Source organism: Rattus norvegicus, chromosome 2, assembly GCF_021556685.1.
Source record: "Rattus norvegicus strain SHRSP/BbbUtx chromosome 2, alternate assembly SHRSP_T2T, whole genome shotgun sequence".
NCBI classification, from domain to species: Eukaryota; Metazoa; Chordata; class Mammalia; order Rodentia; family Muridae; genus Rattus; species Rattus norvegicus.
This window is the reverse complement of record NC_141535.1, coordinates 103,992,418-104,009,036: the sequence shown is the minus strand read 5'-3', so window position 1 is coordinate 104,009,036 and position 16,619 is coordinate 103,992,418. Positions and strand designations below refer to the sequence as shown.

Sequence of the window (16,619 nt, the reverse complement as noted above, 5' to 3'; positions counted from 1 at the left end):
AGAGCTCCAATAAGTCATTTAGTATTAATTTATTGCATTTTCCACAAACAGAAACAAGCTCATACCCAAATTTACCAAAGAAAAGAGGAGCACACGAGAGGTTCAGCCCCTGATAGGTGCCCTGGAGTCTAAGAGACGAAAAGAAGACTTTTATGTGTGCCTGCAATTCTTTCATGTCAGAGAAAACCAGGGAAAAGCTTAACCGTGAATGACAGAAGATTTTACAAACTGACTTGTTCTAGAATATTCAGTGATCACAGATATTGGTGATCAGATTTTTTTCTCCCTTCTAAGCATACTTTCCACTCAAAATAGTAATAAGAAATAAAGATAAATACACACACACACACACACACACACACACACACACACACACACACACACCCCAGATACAGGAATTTTCAACTGAATTAATATGAATAGGCAGGTCTCTAGGGTTGTCTCTTCAGTTTTAATATTGCATTTCTTATAGCTCTATTAGATTATCAAGTCAGCCAAATAGCACAGACACTTGTTGTTTAAACTCAATGTCATTTACCCAATAAATATTTAGTGCTGTTAATATTTCTGAACTTCCAACCAGCAAGTTGTTTTTCTAAAATCCTAAAGACTGGCCCTCAGTGGCCAATTCTTACATTACTTTGGTTATTACGAGTAGGATTCTGGGACATGAGGCATTTAGTGCTAAAATCAGGAAAATGCCTGAGGTTTAAGAAATAAAATAGGACTGGAGAGATGGCACACAGGTTAAGAGCACTGACTGCCCTCCCAGAGGTCCTGAGTTCAATTCCCAGCAACCACACGGTGTCTCACAAGCATCAGTGATGGGATCTGATGCCCTTTTCTGGTGTGTTTGAAGACAATGACAGTGTACTCAGGTACATAAAATAAATAAAGTTTTAAAAAGAATATAAAACAAATATGTGTCAAATATGCATTGTTGTGTGGATGTCCAAGGCCCTGAGGCAAATGTCTGGGTATCAAAGAAAATGTTTCTGTGTTTAGGGTCACTAAGGTATGTGACCTATGGACCCTGGAAGACTCCATCTTACATGAGTAAGTGTGTCCCTAGGTGTCCTCAATGGCTCATGTTTTGTAATTGCTACCAGAATCTCCAATAGTAGTTTAGCCCGAAGACCTCAATAAAAGTCAAAAGGCAACATAAGTCAGGGGGAGATACTGTAGCATCTTCTAAAGCTGTGCTTCTTAGCTGCTTCATGTGTGTTCCCTGGGAAAGAATATATTCATACTCAAAACACCCATTTTGACTCATCCAGGGTACTGATAAGCAACGTGAGAAATGCTCTGGAATCCCAGTTTGATAGCCACACCCGTGCAAGTGGACACAGCTACACCAAGTACAACAAGTGGGAAACGGTATGGGAAGTGCCTGATTCTGCTGCTTTTTTGAGGACTTGGGAGTTTAACCAACTATGTCGCATTAATCCAAGAATGATTCTTTGGTAGATTGAGGCGTGGATTCAACAAGTTGCGACTGATAATCCAGACCTTGTCACTCAGAGCGTCATTGGAACCACATTTGAAGGACGTAACATGTATGTCCTCAAGGTAACAATTTTTAAAGATGACATAAGTGGTTTAAAATCAATGAATTCTGATTCACTAGCATTTCTTTCACAGACATGTTTATCAACAAAGGGGAAAAAAATGCCCTACAGCTCAGATTCCTTGGATTCTTTTATTTATATGCATTTTTGTGTTTTGGTTTTTTTCTTTTGGTTCTTTTTTTCGGAACTGGGGACCGAACCCAGGGCCTTGCGCTTCCTAGGCAAGCGCTCTACCACTGAGCTAAATCCCCAACCCCCTTATTTATATGCATTTTTACATAGTTACTTTTGATTTATCCAAAAGTAAAATCCAATAAAACAAGAGAATTCTTGTAAAATTTACCACAACCCTGTAAGCAGTCTAAGCAACGGTCAAATGTGATGACATTCTTCTCTCCCAGGTGTGGTTTCCAAGTCCACTTGCAAGTTGCAAACTTTTTTGGCAAGCTATCTGTCATGCTTTCCTCATTTATCAGGTCACATTACAATGAGCAACAACATTTGTCTCCATCACCCTGAATGCCACTTTTATCATGAAATTCCAGTGACAAAATGAACAGACAAGAAACAAGTGGGGAGAAGAGAAATTTTCATAAACTTAGCAGCAATTATAATTGCTTATGATTAGTCATCAACTGTCATAGTCACATCACTTAATAAGAGTAGCTGGGCAAGCAGTGTAACCAAGCCTTTTGTGGCAATGTAGGCTTAATAAGCCTAATAGTAATTTGAGCTTTCAGCTTAAACACAGGGACCCTTCAGAGACAAGGAGAGTTTGAGTGTTGGGCACCACCAGATGCTGTCAGGATTCACCTATAGATTCCAACAAAAGTGGATGTTAACCCCTGAGTGCCATGTGGTAAATAACACTTCTCCTTTACCTTTTTCTCACAATAGATTGGCAAAACTAGACCGAATAAGCCTGCCATCTTCATCGATTGTGGTTTCCATGCAAGAGAGTGGATTTCTCCTGCATTCTGTCAGTGGTTTGTGAGAGAGGTGGGTTGACAGAATAATTTTTGATGGAAGAAATAGAAAGTATTAACTTCAATTCATTCCTTTATAAACTAAAATAAGAAAAATGACATATGCACACATGCATACATACATACACATGCACACATGAAAGAACACACATACACAGACATACACACGTAGACACACACAATCCACAATTCCAAGTTTCTATTGGGCTAAATTAGTTTTAACACGTGTCAACAGATCTTTGTACAACATGCATTTTTTTAAGTTAGAAAATTTGGTTTATTTCAATCTCCCTAAGTTACACTTTCTCACCTGCCTTACGTGGACTAGTTGACAGCTAAATTAACAATTCATCCCTTAAAAATTGATCAATATGGATAAATCAGCAGCTACATATTAAATTATGATAAACTGAAATGTTCAAGTTTTAAAATGTACATGCATTCATATTGATACAAATATATTTCATAAATAAAATAAGAGAAAATAACTATTTTTATAGGGTAATTACAAACATTATGTCCCCAAATAAAGACCAAAATCGCCTTTAGAATATCATGGTAATAATGATTTCAGCAAATCTATTAAAAGTGCAAAACTTAGTGTATAAAACTTTAAGAAGATACAAGACATTTTCAGAGCCACAAAGTATGTTCCATGCAACACATATTAATTACAAAGTGAAAGCTTACAATGGAAAATATTTTTTAAAAATTATTTTAGCTAAGTACTTAAGAATAATATCACCAGGGCTGGAGAGATGGCTCAGTGGTTAAGAGCACTGACTGCTCTTCCAGAGGTCCTGAGTTCAGTTCTCAGCAACCACATGGTGGCTCACAACCATCTGTAATGAGATCTGATGCCCTCTTCTGCTGTGTCTGACAACAGCTAAAATGTACTTACATATAATAAATAAATCTTTAAAAACAAAAGAATAATTTCACCAGTGTTAAGTAAAATTGTAATATCATGTAAGACAGGTCACCTTCATATCCCTTTCTAAATATATGATCTCCCTACAATTGCCAATCAACCTAACCCATGCTTTTCCACAATGTGAAAGTTATAAAAGATGAGAAAATATTGAAAATCATCATACATCAGCGGAGAAGGAGGAAATGTAACAGCTGTCTATTCTGCTACAGGCCTATAATCCCAGTGCTTGGAAAATAAAGGCAGGATGATAAGAAATTCAAGAACAAGCTCACCTACAGAGCAAGTTTAAGTCAGTCTGGGCAACATGAGAGCCAAGAAAGAAAGAGACAGAGGAGGAACAAAGTGATCCCTATAACCAGAAGGGAGCATTGATTAAAAAAACTGTGAATAAGATCTGAAGTTTAGTTTATAATATTGTGCCCGTGCTAATTCCTTTACTTTGATACCTGTACCTATACTTTATTGGAAAAAAAATGGTAGTGTTAGGGAAAGCCAGATAAAAATTGTATGAGAATTCCTTGAATTATTTTTATAGCTCTTTTCTAAATGTAAAACTTTACATTGATATGCTCTTAAAATATAAGAATTTATTATAAGAAACCTAATTTCCTTTGCTCAAAGGACTTCTGAATTAATTTGCAATGGTTCATCCAAGAAAGCTCCAGAAAATTTTGGATTTAAATGCAGTCTGGCCATGAGGCAGAGAATCCTGCTTCTATTACTAAAGTCAACTGCACCCAGGCATTGTAAATTTTGACAGCATCATCCATTCCATGGTTGCATGAAATTCCACATTGTTATTCACATCCAGGCTGTCCGTACCTATAATCAAGAGATCCACATGAAACAGCTTCTAGATGAACTGGATTTCTATGTTCTGCCTGTGGTCAACATTGATGGCTATGTCTACACCTGGACTAAGGTATGTGAACTCAGAGGGACTTGTGACATTCACACTGTTACTTCCTGTAGGTTTTGATCTAACTGTTTAATCTACTTTCAGGACAGAATGTGGAGAAAAACCCGCTCTACTATGGCTGGAAGTTCCTGCTTGGGTGTAGACCCCAACAGGAATTTTAATGCTGGCTGGTGTGGTGAGTATATGTCTAGTTAACTATTTTTTATACAACATTAAAAACATAAAAGATAAAGAAGCATGAGAAAGCATTAGGTCAATATTCATAACAAAAGAAACCACAAAGTTTTATATTTTACAATTTTAACTTTCTCAAAACACAGTAAGTAGTTTATTGATTCATTTGATGAAAAAAATATAGTGCAAAGTTCTGTGTTGTGTTCCTAGATATGTTAATTTCTGTAACTGCACAACTGACATACCTGATGCAATCCATCAATGTGTGTGATATATTTACAGAGTCAAATCAAATGATAATTTATACACAATAATTAACAATCATTTAAAATTGAGATGTAATTCAGTGGTTATAGTAACAGGATTTTTCCCTAGACAGGAATAATAATTTAATGATTATTAATGATTGACCCCACTGTCTTGATCTCACTGTATATAGATGTATACATTGCAGACTGAAGCACAGGGAGCACAAGGATACTATCTGTCTTCATAAATATTGATGTTTTTAAAGGTCTATAATGTAATGATGTTAGTGATTTCATATGTAATTTCTTATTATATACGTTTTAAAACATGCTATCCTAATAGGTGCATAGATAGACAATAGATAGATGATAGATAGGTAGATAGATAGATGTTGATAGATAGATAGATAGATAGATAGATAGATAGATAGATAGATAGATAGATAGACAGACAGACAGACAGATGGCAAACAGATGAAAACTCATGAAGAATAGTTGGAGAGAGTGCTAAGAAAACAACTTATATTATTTAGCCTCCTACCTGAAGATATGAAATACCTAACATCTCCTATGAAAACTTCAGTAAGTGGCCATTGGCCACTAATAGAAATACACTTATTTTTGGCAGAAGTGGGAGCTTCTCGGAGTCCCTGCTCTGAAACTTACTGTGGACCAGCCCCAGAGTCTGAAAAAGAGACAAAGGCCCTGGCAGATTTCATCCGCAACAACCTCTCCACCATCAAGGCCTACCTGACCATCCACTCATACTCACAGATGATGCTCTACCCTTACTCCTATGACTACAAACTGCCTGAGAACTATGAGGAATTGGTGAGTGGGAGCAATGAGAGGGAGACCACTCCAGTGCTGAAAATGCTTTTCATTCTAATTCTGACAAAAATTGTCAGAACAAATCCTTATTAGTTTCTGGAGTAGAAAATGTGTGTGTGTGTGTGTGTGTGTGTGTGTGTGTGTGTGTGTGTGTGTGTGAGTGATGTATGTATGTATGTATGTATGTATGTATATACACATATTATACACTAAGGAATTAAATTTTCTGGACAAACTGGATGGGACTAATGGAATTTTGATACAAGGAGCAATCTCACTTGAGTAGGAATTATTTACTAATGTGCAAAATGGCAGTAGTTCCATTTAGCTATATCACAATAATGATTGTATTGTTACTGTTCTATTTCTGTGATAAAGTATTCTGACAAAAAGTGAGTTAAGAAAAAAGGATTTATTTTGGCTAACAGTTCCAGAGAAGACAAAGTTCATCATGTCAGAGAAGGCGGGACAAAAGGATAAGGCTGGTCTGGCTGTCAAGAAGCAGAGAAAGAAAACAGGAAGTGGGGCCAGGCTACATAACCATGACTGGCTGCATTTACCAGTTATGACAAATAGCACAATCTTAGGTTGATACATACAGACTAGTTCACAACAATAATAAGTAATATTACACTGGTTCAAAATGTATTTTGGAAGAATATCAGCTGAATACCTTGTCCCACCTCACACACTTAGCCAGAATTAAACAGAGTGAACCCAGAACTGCCAATCCAGGACACAAGGACCTTTCTGCATTAAAAACTATAAAATAATCTTAGAAATTCTCTGGTCTGTCTCTCATTTTCCCACCTGGACATGAAGGCTTAGACAAGCTGACATAAATGATAGAGTAACCCTGAGCCTTAGAGGTAGTGGCCATTTCCTAGCTTGCAACAACTTCCAAAGACACGCTTTAATATTTTTTCTTTTATTTAAAATAGATTTTTTTCTCATATAATACATATTTATTATGTTTTACCTCCCTCTGCTCCTCCCAATTCTTCCCCACTTCCTCTCTCAACCAGATCACTTCCTTTCTGCCTCTCATTAGAAAACAAACAAGCTTCCTGTTTGTTTTAAGGGATAATTAGAATACAACAAAATAAGTTATAAATTATAAAACTATTGTATATGAGCTAGACAAGGCAAATCTATACAAGGAAAGATCCCAAGAGTCAGAGACCTACTTATTTGCATACTCAAGGAGTTCCATAAAAAACACTAAACTGGAAGCCATAATATACACAAAGGACCTGCTGCAGACCATGCAGGTCCTGTGAATGCTGCTTCACTCTGTGAGTTAATAGAGCTTTGATCATTCTGATTTAGAGGGACTTATTTCTTGATGCCCTCTATCCCCTCTGACTCTTACACTTTTTTAAAAAACAATTTATTTATTTTATTTATATGAGTAGAGTGTAGGTGTTTTCAGATGCCAGAAGAGGGCATCAGATCCCATTACAGATGGTTGTGAGTCACCATGTGGTTGCTGGGAATTGAACTCAGGACCTCTGGAAGTGGAGTCAGTGCTCTTAAACACTGAGCCATCTCTCCAGCCCCATTTTTTCTACATACCCTTCCTCGTTCCCTGAGCTCTGAGCTAAGGGATTTGAAGTAGGCATCCCATGTAGGGTTGCAAAATTAAAGGTCTTTCACTCTCTGCATAATATCTGTCTGTGGGTCTCTGTATTGATTGATTTTGCTTCAGGAGGAAGTTTCTCCGATGATGGTTGAGAAAGGCAATAATCTATGAGTATAGCAGAATATCATTATGAATGATTTTACTGCTAATGGTGTCTAGTCCTTGGTTCATAATCATCAAAACAGTGTTGGGAGTTGGTTCTATTTGTGGAGTGAGCCTAATTGAAATGGTGCCACAATTTTTTGAGGAAATTCATAAAAAAAGTCTTGCAACCAATCTGTAATTATCTCTGACCCTTGATAGTACAAAAGATTTACTTATATTGCCTGATAGCACTGACTTCTAAGAGTACAATCTTGGATCCTGGACCATTCTTTTGATAAGTATTTATCCATTATCCAAAAGGAGAAAGATAATCAGAAAAAAATAACAATTCTCTGAAGAACTATTAACAGTAATGACAGATTTAAAACACCTTCCAATGCTGAAGCCTGTCATTCACTGTCTCTTCATTAAAATTTTAGTTAATGAGCTATAAAAATAGAACCCTGTAAAGCTAAATGTGGTAGCACACACCTTTAATCCCAGCACTGAGGAAGCAGAAGCAGAAAGATCTTTATGAGTTAAAGGTCAATTTGGTCTACATAGTAAGCTCCAAGACAACCAAGGCTACATGAGACTCTGTCTCAAAAATAAAATAATTAATTAATTAAAAACATAAATAAATAACACAAAAAGTAAATGAAACATTGAAAGGAAGGAAGGAGAGAGAGAGAGAGAGAGAGAGAGAGAGAGAGAGAGAGAGAGAAAGGAAAAGCTGTCACCTCACTCAAACATTGAGTATAATGCAAGGTCACAGAAGGGAACACTCAAAGGAAAGGAATACTGATTAGAAGGTAGCCACTACAACATATGCACAAACTCCTGACAGCAGTCATCATGTCCTTTGCTAATAACTAGTCTAATAAGGCCACAGACTCACAGTCAGGAGACCACGAGAAACCAATGTATATGGATCTTGAGGCACAAAATGTATATTTAAGGTATTTTCTCAGAATTTCTCATTTCAAAATTTATAAAGCCCGAAGAAGGTTTAAATGAAACAAAAAATTTGTTTTAGTAAAGAAGCTTGTTGCCAATGTACCATTAGAAACTTCAGGGGATTTTTTGGCTTGATAAAATTCTCTTCCTGGGCCTACATAGTTGTGCTTAACTGAACTTGACTTAAGATTAATTTCATTGAAAGCATACTAAGTTTCTATAAATTATAGATCATGCCAATTGAGAAATTATGATCTTGCTAAAATTCAAAGGAAGGAAACAATAATGTACAAAATGGGGAGTTTAATTGTGCACAGTTGTAGAGATTCATGATACAGAACTGGCGACATGTGTAGCACTCAATAAGAAAGCAGATGTAGCAATGGCATAAAACTTTAATTCCCCACTAAGGAGGTGGATGCACACAGATCTCTGTGAGTTCAAGGCAAACCTGATTTATATGGAGAGTACTAGAACCACCAGAGCTAAGTAGAAAGAAACTATCTCAAAGAAAGGAAGAAAGGAAGGAAGGAAGGAAGGAAGGAAGGAAGGAAGGAAGGAAGGAAGAAGGAAGAGAGAGGGAGGAGAGGAAGAAAAGAAGGAAGAAAGGAGTGAGGGAAGGAGGGAATGGAAAAGAAGAAGGAAACAAAAGAGGAAGGGAGTGAAGGAGAGAGGAGGGTAAGATAAGTCTAAAAAGAAAGGAGATGTAACTTGTTCTGAGAGTTGAAGAATGGACATGATTCAAATGGGGCAATGAACCATAGAGTAAAGCCAATAAAAGTCAGACTAAAAAACAGGGCTAACCCAGTGAACGTGATTGTTGGGGGGAGGGTGGTAATGCGGGGAGGGTAGGGAAGGGAACACCCATAGAGAAGGGGAGGGGGAGGGGTTAGAGGGATGTTGGCCTGGAAACCGAGAAAGGGAATAACAATCGAAATGTAAATAAGAAATACCCAATTTAATAAAGATGGAAAAAGAAACAGGGTTAAGGGGTGTTCTTGATAGAAAATGTGGATGGTGAAGTCCAATCAATAAGTTGGACATCTTGCAGAAAGACTGAATGTATTAATATGATAAATAGTAGCCAGGTCTGTTATATGACTCATTTAATTTGATTTCCATAAAACAACACTTTTTACTATAACCATGTCTCCAATTCATCATGAGATAGAATCATACTAGAGCAATGTCTTAAGTTTATGTGAAATTTACATTTAACTTGGAATCTAACGTTTTTGTTAAATTTAATCAAACCTGCTGGCAGGATGATATTTTGGGAAGCCAAGGTGCTAAAAACATATCTGCAAAGTTGTCAATTGAAGACACCTTTTAAATCTGTCTTCTTTTCTAACTTTTCTCCCAAATGCTCATTAGCCATAACCATATGTTTTTCCTTACTTTGAACTAATTTTGCTACCTACTTCTACCCAGAGAAGGCATTTGGTAATATCTATGAGATGTTTTTTATTTGTTATTTTATTGTATTTTTATTTATTTACATTTCTAATGTTATCCCCTTTCCAGGTTTCCCGTCCATAAATCCCCTATCCCATTTCCCCTTCCCCTTCTTCTATGAGGGTGTTCCCACCTCTCTGCCCTGATATTATCCAATACTGGGTGGGCCCAGCCTTGGCAGGATCAAGGGTTTCTCCTCTCATTGGTGCCCAACAGAGCCACCATCTGCTACATATGCAGCTGGGTCTGTCCATGTATAGTCTTTGGGTGGTAGTTTAGTCCCTGGGAGCTCTGGTTGGTTGGTATTATTGCAAGCCCTTTCAGCTCCTTCAATCCTTTCTCTAATTCCTCCTATGGGGGTTCCATTCTCAGTTCAATGGTTAGCTGCGAGCATCCACCTCTGTATTTGTCATGCTCTGGCACAGCCTCTCAGGAGACAGTTATATCAGGCTCCTGTCAGCATGCACCTCTTGGCATCCCCAATATTGACTGAGTTTGGTGGCTGCATGAATATGGGCTAGATCCCCAGGTAGAGCAGTTTCTGAATGACTGTTCCTTCAGTCTCTGCTCCAACCTTTCTCTCCTCCTTTGAATATTTTTGTTCCCCCTTTTAAGGACTGAAGCATCTGCACTTTGTCGATCTTCTTGAGGTTCATGTGGTCTGTGGATTGTATCTTGGGTAATCCGAATTTTTGGGCTAATATCCACTTATCATTGAGTGCATACCATGTTTGGTATTTTAGTGATTGGGTTACCTCTCTCAGGATGATATTTTGGGCTGGAGAGATGGCTCAGCCGTTAAAGGCTAGGCTCACAATCAAAAATATGAGATGTTTTGATTGACATACTGTGGAAGTTTAGTGACATCTCGTGGTAGAGTACAGAGAATGCTGATAAACATACAGGATACCAGGAAACCTACTCCCACTCCAACAGAGAGAGAGAGAGAGAGAGAGAGAGAGAGAGAGAGAGAGAGAGAGGATGATTCAGGAAAAGCTGGGAGAGCCTATATTGAGAAACTGCTTTAAACAAAGATAAGAGCAGAGTCACATTCCTGGCTAAGTCCTCTTGACTTTTACAAGATCTTATATCCTCCTCAAAATAATATACAGTATTCTGCAAATCTCAGCTGCTAAACACTGTCTGTACCTATGTTATACGGTGTTTATTTTTTAAATGTATTTGGGAGAAATATCATTTCTATAAAAAGAAAATCTCTCTGGACTGCAAATACAACTGCCTCACACTTGCTGTTTTCCTTGAATGTTGGGGGGAGGGGAATACACTTGCAGGTTGACTGGAAGAACAAGTCGCTTCATGTCAATGACAGCATTCCTCTCTCCAACATTGCTCCTGGGCTATGGGGGTAACACCAGGCCGAGCTGCCTTAAATCAATTGTTTCCCTGACTTCTTTTGTCACTGTAATCAGGATCCTCCTTTTATTTAAAGTCACATTGATGTTTCCCACTTCTGAATTCTTTCTCCTTGATGCCTGCTTGAAGCTTAAGACCTCCTTAGGCACCACAATTATAAAAGTAACATTTCTCACTGTTTCCTTGGTATAAGTTAGCCTTATCACAGAACAGGAGGAAGGAAACTGTTGTTAGAGATAATTTGAGGCTCCCATTATCACATGTCTTAACCACAGGGTACGAACTTTGGTCTTTAAGTTAAATTCCTTAGAATTATTTCATACCTCAGGTTTGATGAGGGTTTGGTTGGGGACTCTATTTTTCATGCTGTAATAATTTCAGTTAACCCACTGTGCCTACTCTGGCAATGTGCAAGAGACCGAAGTGAGGGTCATGTGCACTGCAGTGAAGCAGGGACTTTTTTTATCCTGTATTACCTGGGGATGCGAGTCTTTGGAACAGAAGAGTTCCCTCTACTTATGAGGCCCCAGCAGCCCAGGACCCCGTAAATAGTGTACTACTTTTCTTTTATCTCTCATGTTTTGAGTTCTGTGTGACATTTTAGACTCTGTCTTTTGGTATAGGTCCTCTTAAGTTAAGAAAACAAAGGTGACCCTCCATAAGATATGGTAGGAAATTCCTAGTAAGGATTGATACAGGCCATGTTGTCCCTTGATAAACAGCAAAGCTTTATCTAGGCTGATGAATATTTAACTTCCTTCCATTCCTGAAAATCAGTAAACCAGTTCCAACAACATTTCTTTTGGAGTATTTGAAGACTAGGAAAAGTGGAAAAGAAGGGTAGATGGATGGTGTCATAGCTTAAGCTAACCACACCTGGATGCATGCTCTTGGGTATGTCCTTTCAGTATCTCTGCATTTTGTTTCAAGCTCCTAGAAAATCTCTTTGTAAAGTGTAAGGTGTGAGCACATTAGTCATTTTTTGGCCCCTCTTCCACAAGTGGCAGGCTCCAATCAAAGTGTCAATTGAGTTTTCAGTTGTGGACTCTTCTCTTGTGTTGTTCCTTGGATCTTCTGGCATATATAAATGCACTGGTGAATGCTACAGTCACACTTCTATCCACAGTTCTCAACAGTCATTCAGCTTATTTGGAACATTCCATTGAGTGGGCTGTTCCACATGGCATTACATTCCACTAGAAAATTCTGTGGTGGTGAATGTGGACGGGTGATATTGGGATGATAAATGAGTAATATTGGTAAAATTATTTGAATTTTCCAAAAGAAAAGATTACAAGAAGTACTATTAAGTACTATAATTGAAATTTTATACATGACATTTTGGCTGATGTTTATTTGCCTTATTTTTCTGAAATCAGAGAGTGGCCCATAAATTTCTTCCTTTGTAATTAATGTCAGCATCTGAATATGACAGACATCAACCATAAATACACAGTATAACTGTCCACTCCATACAGTTGGCCTTCTCTACTCAGAAGGTAGCAGTCCAACTTTTGAAAAGTTCAGTATTATGAAACCCGGCCAGAAATGATCCTGAACCCCAGAAAATGACTCAGTCAACCACTTATACTGAGTTATCTGCTGAAGATACAATCAAGAGCCTGACTGGGGGCTATGAGGGTCTTAAGTTCAAGACCAACCTGAACTAAATAGAAAGAGAATAAAAGACAAAATTAAAAAAAAGAAAAGAAAAGAATAGCCACAAATCCAACAGGGAACTAATATACAATAATATGTGTCCAAAAAAAACTGACTTCAATAGAGGGAAGGAACTCTGAAAAAATGGAAGCTGCTGCAAAAGAAAAGTAATGTAAAAGTCAACCTGAGAGGAAAGAAAATTCTCTGTTTAAGTGAAGAAAGGGAAGGCCATCCCAATTAGGGAAGAAGAATATCCAAATACAGCGGTAATGAAAGGAAGGAAGTTCTACCTCAGAATGGATGTGAGATGAAAGTTAAGACAGACCTTGAGGTTCACAATGAGAGGAAGTGGGAGATATTGAAGTTACATGACAAGGTAACCTTAAAAATGGTGCGCACAATGAAATAACTATCCAGATGGGAGAGCAGCTAACGACAAGGACAACAGACACTGAGGCACAAACTAAATTTCCTTTAATGTACAATAGCAATAAGATAACAGCCTTTCAAAGCTGATGTGAGTCACAGAGCAATTTTGTCCAAAAGACGTGTCTATACAATCATGTGTGCTCCTCTGCTAATGCTCCAGCCGTAATTCTCACCATCCTGTAATGACTCAACTGGCTCTTGTCCAACCACATTGTCAAGTTATGGTTGTTTTGTTTGCCTTTCAGGTATGTTTTGTTTTTGTGCATTGACATCAATAACCTCTGTTTATAGCGTAAGGACTTCCTGGGGCTTGCTTTGCTCTTACACCCTGCAGCAATGAAATGAAAGAACTTCAGCATGAGTGCTTGTGGAGGGCATTGGGGAAGACATTCTTTCACAAGATTTACTTATCAATATGACTCAGGTGGAAAAACTGAAACAGACATTGAAAAGGCATAAAATATGAATCCAAATGTGCCGTAAAGGTCTTTGGTTTTTGACACAAGTGTGCAGGGTATGTGTTTGTTTGGCATTGTGGCTTTTGTTTGTTCACTTGCTGATGGTTCTTCAACAGAATGCCCTGGTGAAAGGTGCGGCAAAGGAGCTTGCCACTCTGCATGGCACCAAGTACACATATGGCCCAGGAGCTACAACAATCTGTGAGTTGTGGGTTCAGAACTATGCAAAGAAACCGCATATCTAGAAAGGAACTATGCTTCCTACTGTCTTTCTTTTCTCGTCATTTAAAGCACTTGTGCCTCATAGCAATTTTTAAAGGTAGTATATATTTTTCTATGCAATAGGTAGAAATAAATAGCCTTTCCAAACGACAGTGACTTCTGCTACTGTATGCATCCTTTGTGGATTTACTATGTGCCAAGCTTTCGGTAGGTGCTAAAAGAAAAAGAAAAGAAGGATGCAGGGAGGAAAAACTGGAGTAAGCAGACCAAGGCAGTCTTTGAAGAAGTGACCAAAGGGATTTTGGTACTAAGAGATAGAGCATTAGGTTACAAAGTAAGAACATACCCAAATCAAGTGTCCTATGTTTGGATCTTATTCCTAGGGTAATGACTTGGATGTATCACTAAAGGATCATTGCAGGATGAGAGCACAGGAGGGAGTCATTTCTTGAAAAAAAGACCATAGGTAGGGAAAGAATTGAGGAAATAACTCACCCTTCGGAGGAGCCCAATTCCTCTTCCTGAGAAAACAAGTAAAAGAAACACACAGCAAGACAGATACAGTAGAATTTTCTTAGCCATAAAGAAAACTAAAATCACCCAATTTGAAGAAAAAGTGGTGGAACTGGAAAATATCCCATGGAATAGGGTAACCTAGACTAGAAAGACAAAGGCCATGTGCTCTGTCTCATAGGCAAATCTTGGCTTTCCATACACAGGTATTTGCATAACTCACATATTCCAGACCCAGTGTCTATGCATTTCAGGAAAGTGAGAAAAGCCCAGGAGAGTAGGGTAGGGAGTAGGTCAGAAGGAAAAAAGGGAAGGAGGGGACTAGAACACATATGATAAAAGAATGAAACTCCTCTTACACAGAGCCTGGGTTCGGTTCCCAGCATCCACATGATTGAGTCACAATTATCTGCAGCTCCAGCTCCAAGGGATTTAACACCAGCTTCTGCACATATGCAGCACTCATAAAGCGAAAGCAGGAAGAGCTAGGCAAGCTGGACCCCAGCATCGCAGTCACTACAGAGTTTGAAGTTCTCTTAAAAGGCACATTCTGCAGGACAAATATTCTATTTCTATCTCCACTTTCTTCTGCCTCCCACTGATTTCTTCTTGACCAAGTTCTGAAAAGATCGGAAATAGACACAAGGCAAAAGACCCAGTCCTGTCACCAAGGGGCTATTGATGACTGCCATTGAGAAGGCTCCAGCCTTAGCTGTTGCATTTGCTAAAGCTCAAAAGCATGTGAAGTTTGTTAAAGAGGAACGCTTTCTGTGGCCTTGTTGTAAGGTGTCCTCTTAAGGTGGTTCTGACAGAGATGACTTGCTTGTTCACCTATTTTCAAACCATGGGTTTATGCACTCAAGTTTAATTAGGCTTATGTTGCCACTGTCTGTAGGTCAATAAGGGACAAGGAAAATGTCTTTCCTTTGTCCCAGCACCTCTAAAGATGAGCACACGACTTGCAGCTCAGTAGGGGATGTTGAGCTCTTGATTAAATAGATGAACAAAAAAGATAAATTAGTGACAACAAAATTATAATTGAATGATTTAACTAAATAATAACTACGTCAGGCACCAAAGATAAAAAGTGAATACTTAGGAACCAAAGGTGGTGTGGCTGAGTGGATAGCCCTTGCCTAACATGAGCAAAGCTCCAAGTTCAATCTGTAGCAGTGAAAAAGAAGAAGATGGTCACCCTTGCCCTCAAACTGTCAAGCTTCATGATGCTTAAGTTTCTACAAGCTTGAGGTGCTGTCCTCTTACCACTCAGTTTTCTTTGCTTTCCTGGGAGAAAGTCATTCTTTAGTGAGATGCCCACACACTTCCCCACTACATCTAAGTGCACTGAGAATTTCACATTACTAAAAGCATACTTTCTGGGATCGTTTGTTCAAAAATAATTCTAGGATGACATAGAATTGATTTCTTGATATACTTTGCTTTTCTGTTGACTAGGCAGCCTGTTCGTAATATGTTTCATAGTGAAAAACTCGTAGTTAGAAAGAGAAGCTGGTGATTTCTTTTACCCTCCTTGCTAGACTTGAAGGTTTTTCTTTTGCTGTTTTCTCATTTCAGATCCTGCTGCTGGGGGATCTGACGACTGGTCTTATGATCAGGGAATCAAATATTCCTTTACCTTTGAACTCCGGGATACAGGCTTCTTTGGCTTTCTCCTTCCTGAGTCTCAGATCCGCCAGACCTGTGAGGAGACAATGCTTGCAGTCAAGTACATTGCCAATTATGTCCGAGAACATCTATATTAGTGAAGAATCTGGACCACCTTATTCCAAAATGTTTACTGCTCATGTCTTGTTTCTCTTTCTCTTAATTTTTTGGGTGTGTTGACCAATTGGACCTCTAAAAATATCTTAATAAAATCATATCATTGTTGGAAAACATAGCAGATGGCCTGCTTTGGGAGGGAGAGGGAACAATGAGCGACTCAGCTGTGTGCACGTATTGGTATTATCAGTTATGGCGAAACTTCTCCTTCTGGAGTTTTTCAGAGAACTAACAGAGAACCCTGTTTATAATGGAAAACTTATGAATAGGAAAAAATATAGTGGAAAGTGAACATGGTAAAATATAATAGAGTTGAAAAATTGGCATCCTGGCTTAGGTTTTATCTCAGCTCATTCAAGTGACATAATGAAATAGCTATAGAAT

General features: G+C 38.3%; 1 protein-coding gene across 3 annotated transcripts in view; it reads left to right on the top strand.

Moving 5' to 3' along the window:
- Nucleotides 1-16,349, top strand: part of Cpb1 (carboxypeptidase B1) — a 57,801-nt gene extending 41,452 nt beyond the window's left edge. For all 3 annotated transcript variants that reach the window (XM_087615958.1, XM_087615961.1, NM_012533.2), the window contains 8 exon segments: nt 1,278-1,377; nt 1,468-1,569; nt 2,466-2,567; nt 4,300-4,410; nt 4,492-4,582; nt 5,458-5,660; nt 13,835-13,919; nt 16,029-16,349. In XM_087615958.1, the coding sequence (XP_087472084.1) occupies nt 1,278-1,377; nt 1,468-1,569; nt 2,466-2,567; nt 4,300-4,410; nt 4,492-4,582; nt 5,458-5,660; nt 13,835-13,919; nt 16,029-16,216 (982 nt within the window). In that variant the 3' untranslated portion in view covers nt 16,217-16,349.
- Nucleotides 16,350-16,619: the final 270 nt, after the last annotated feature.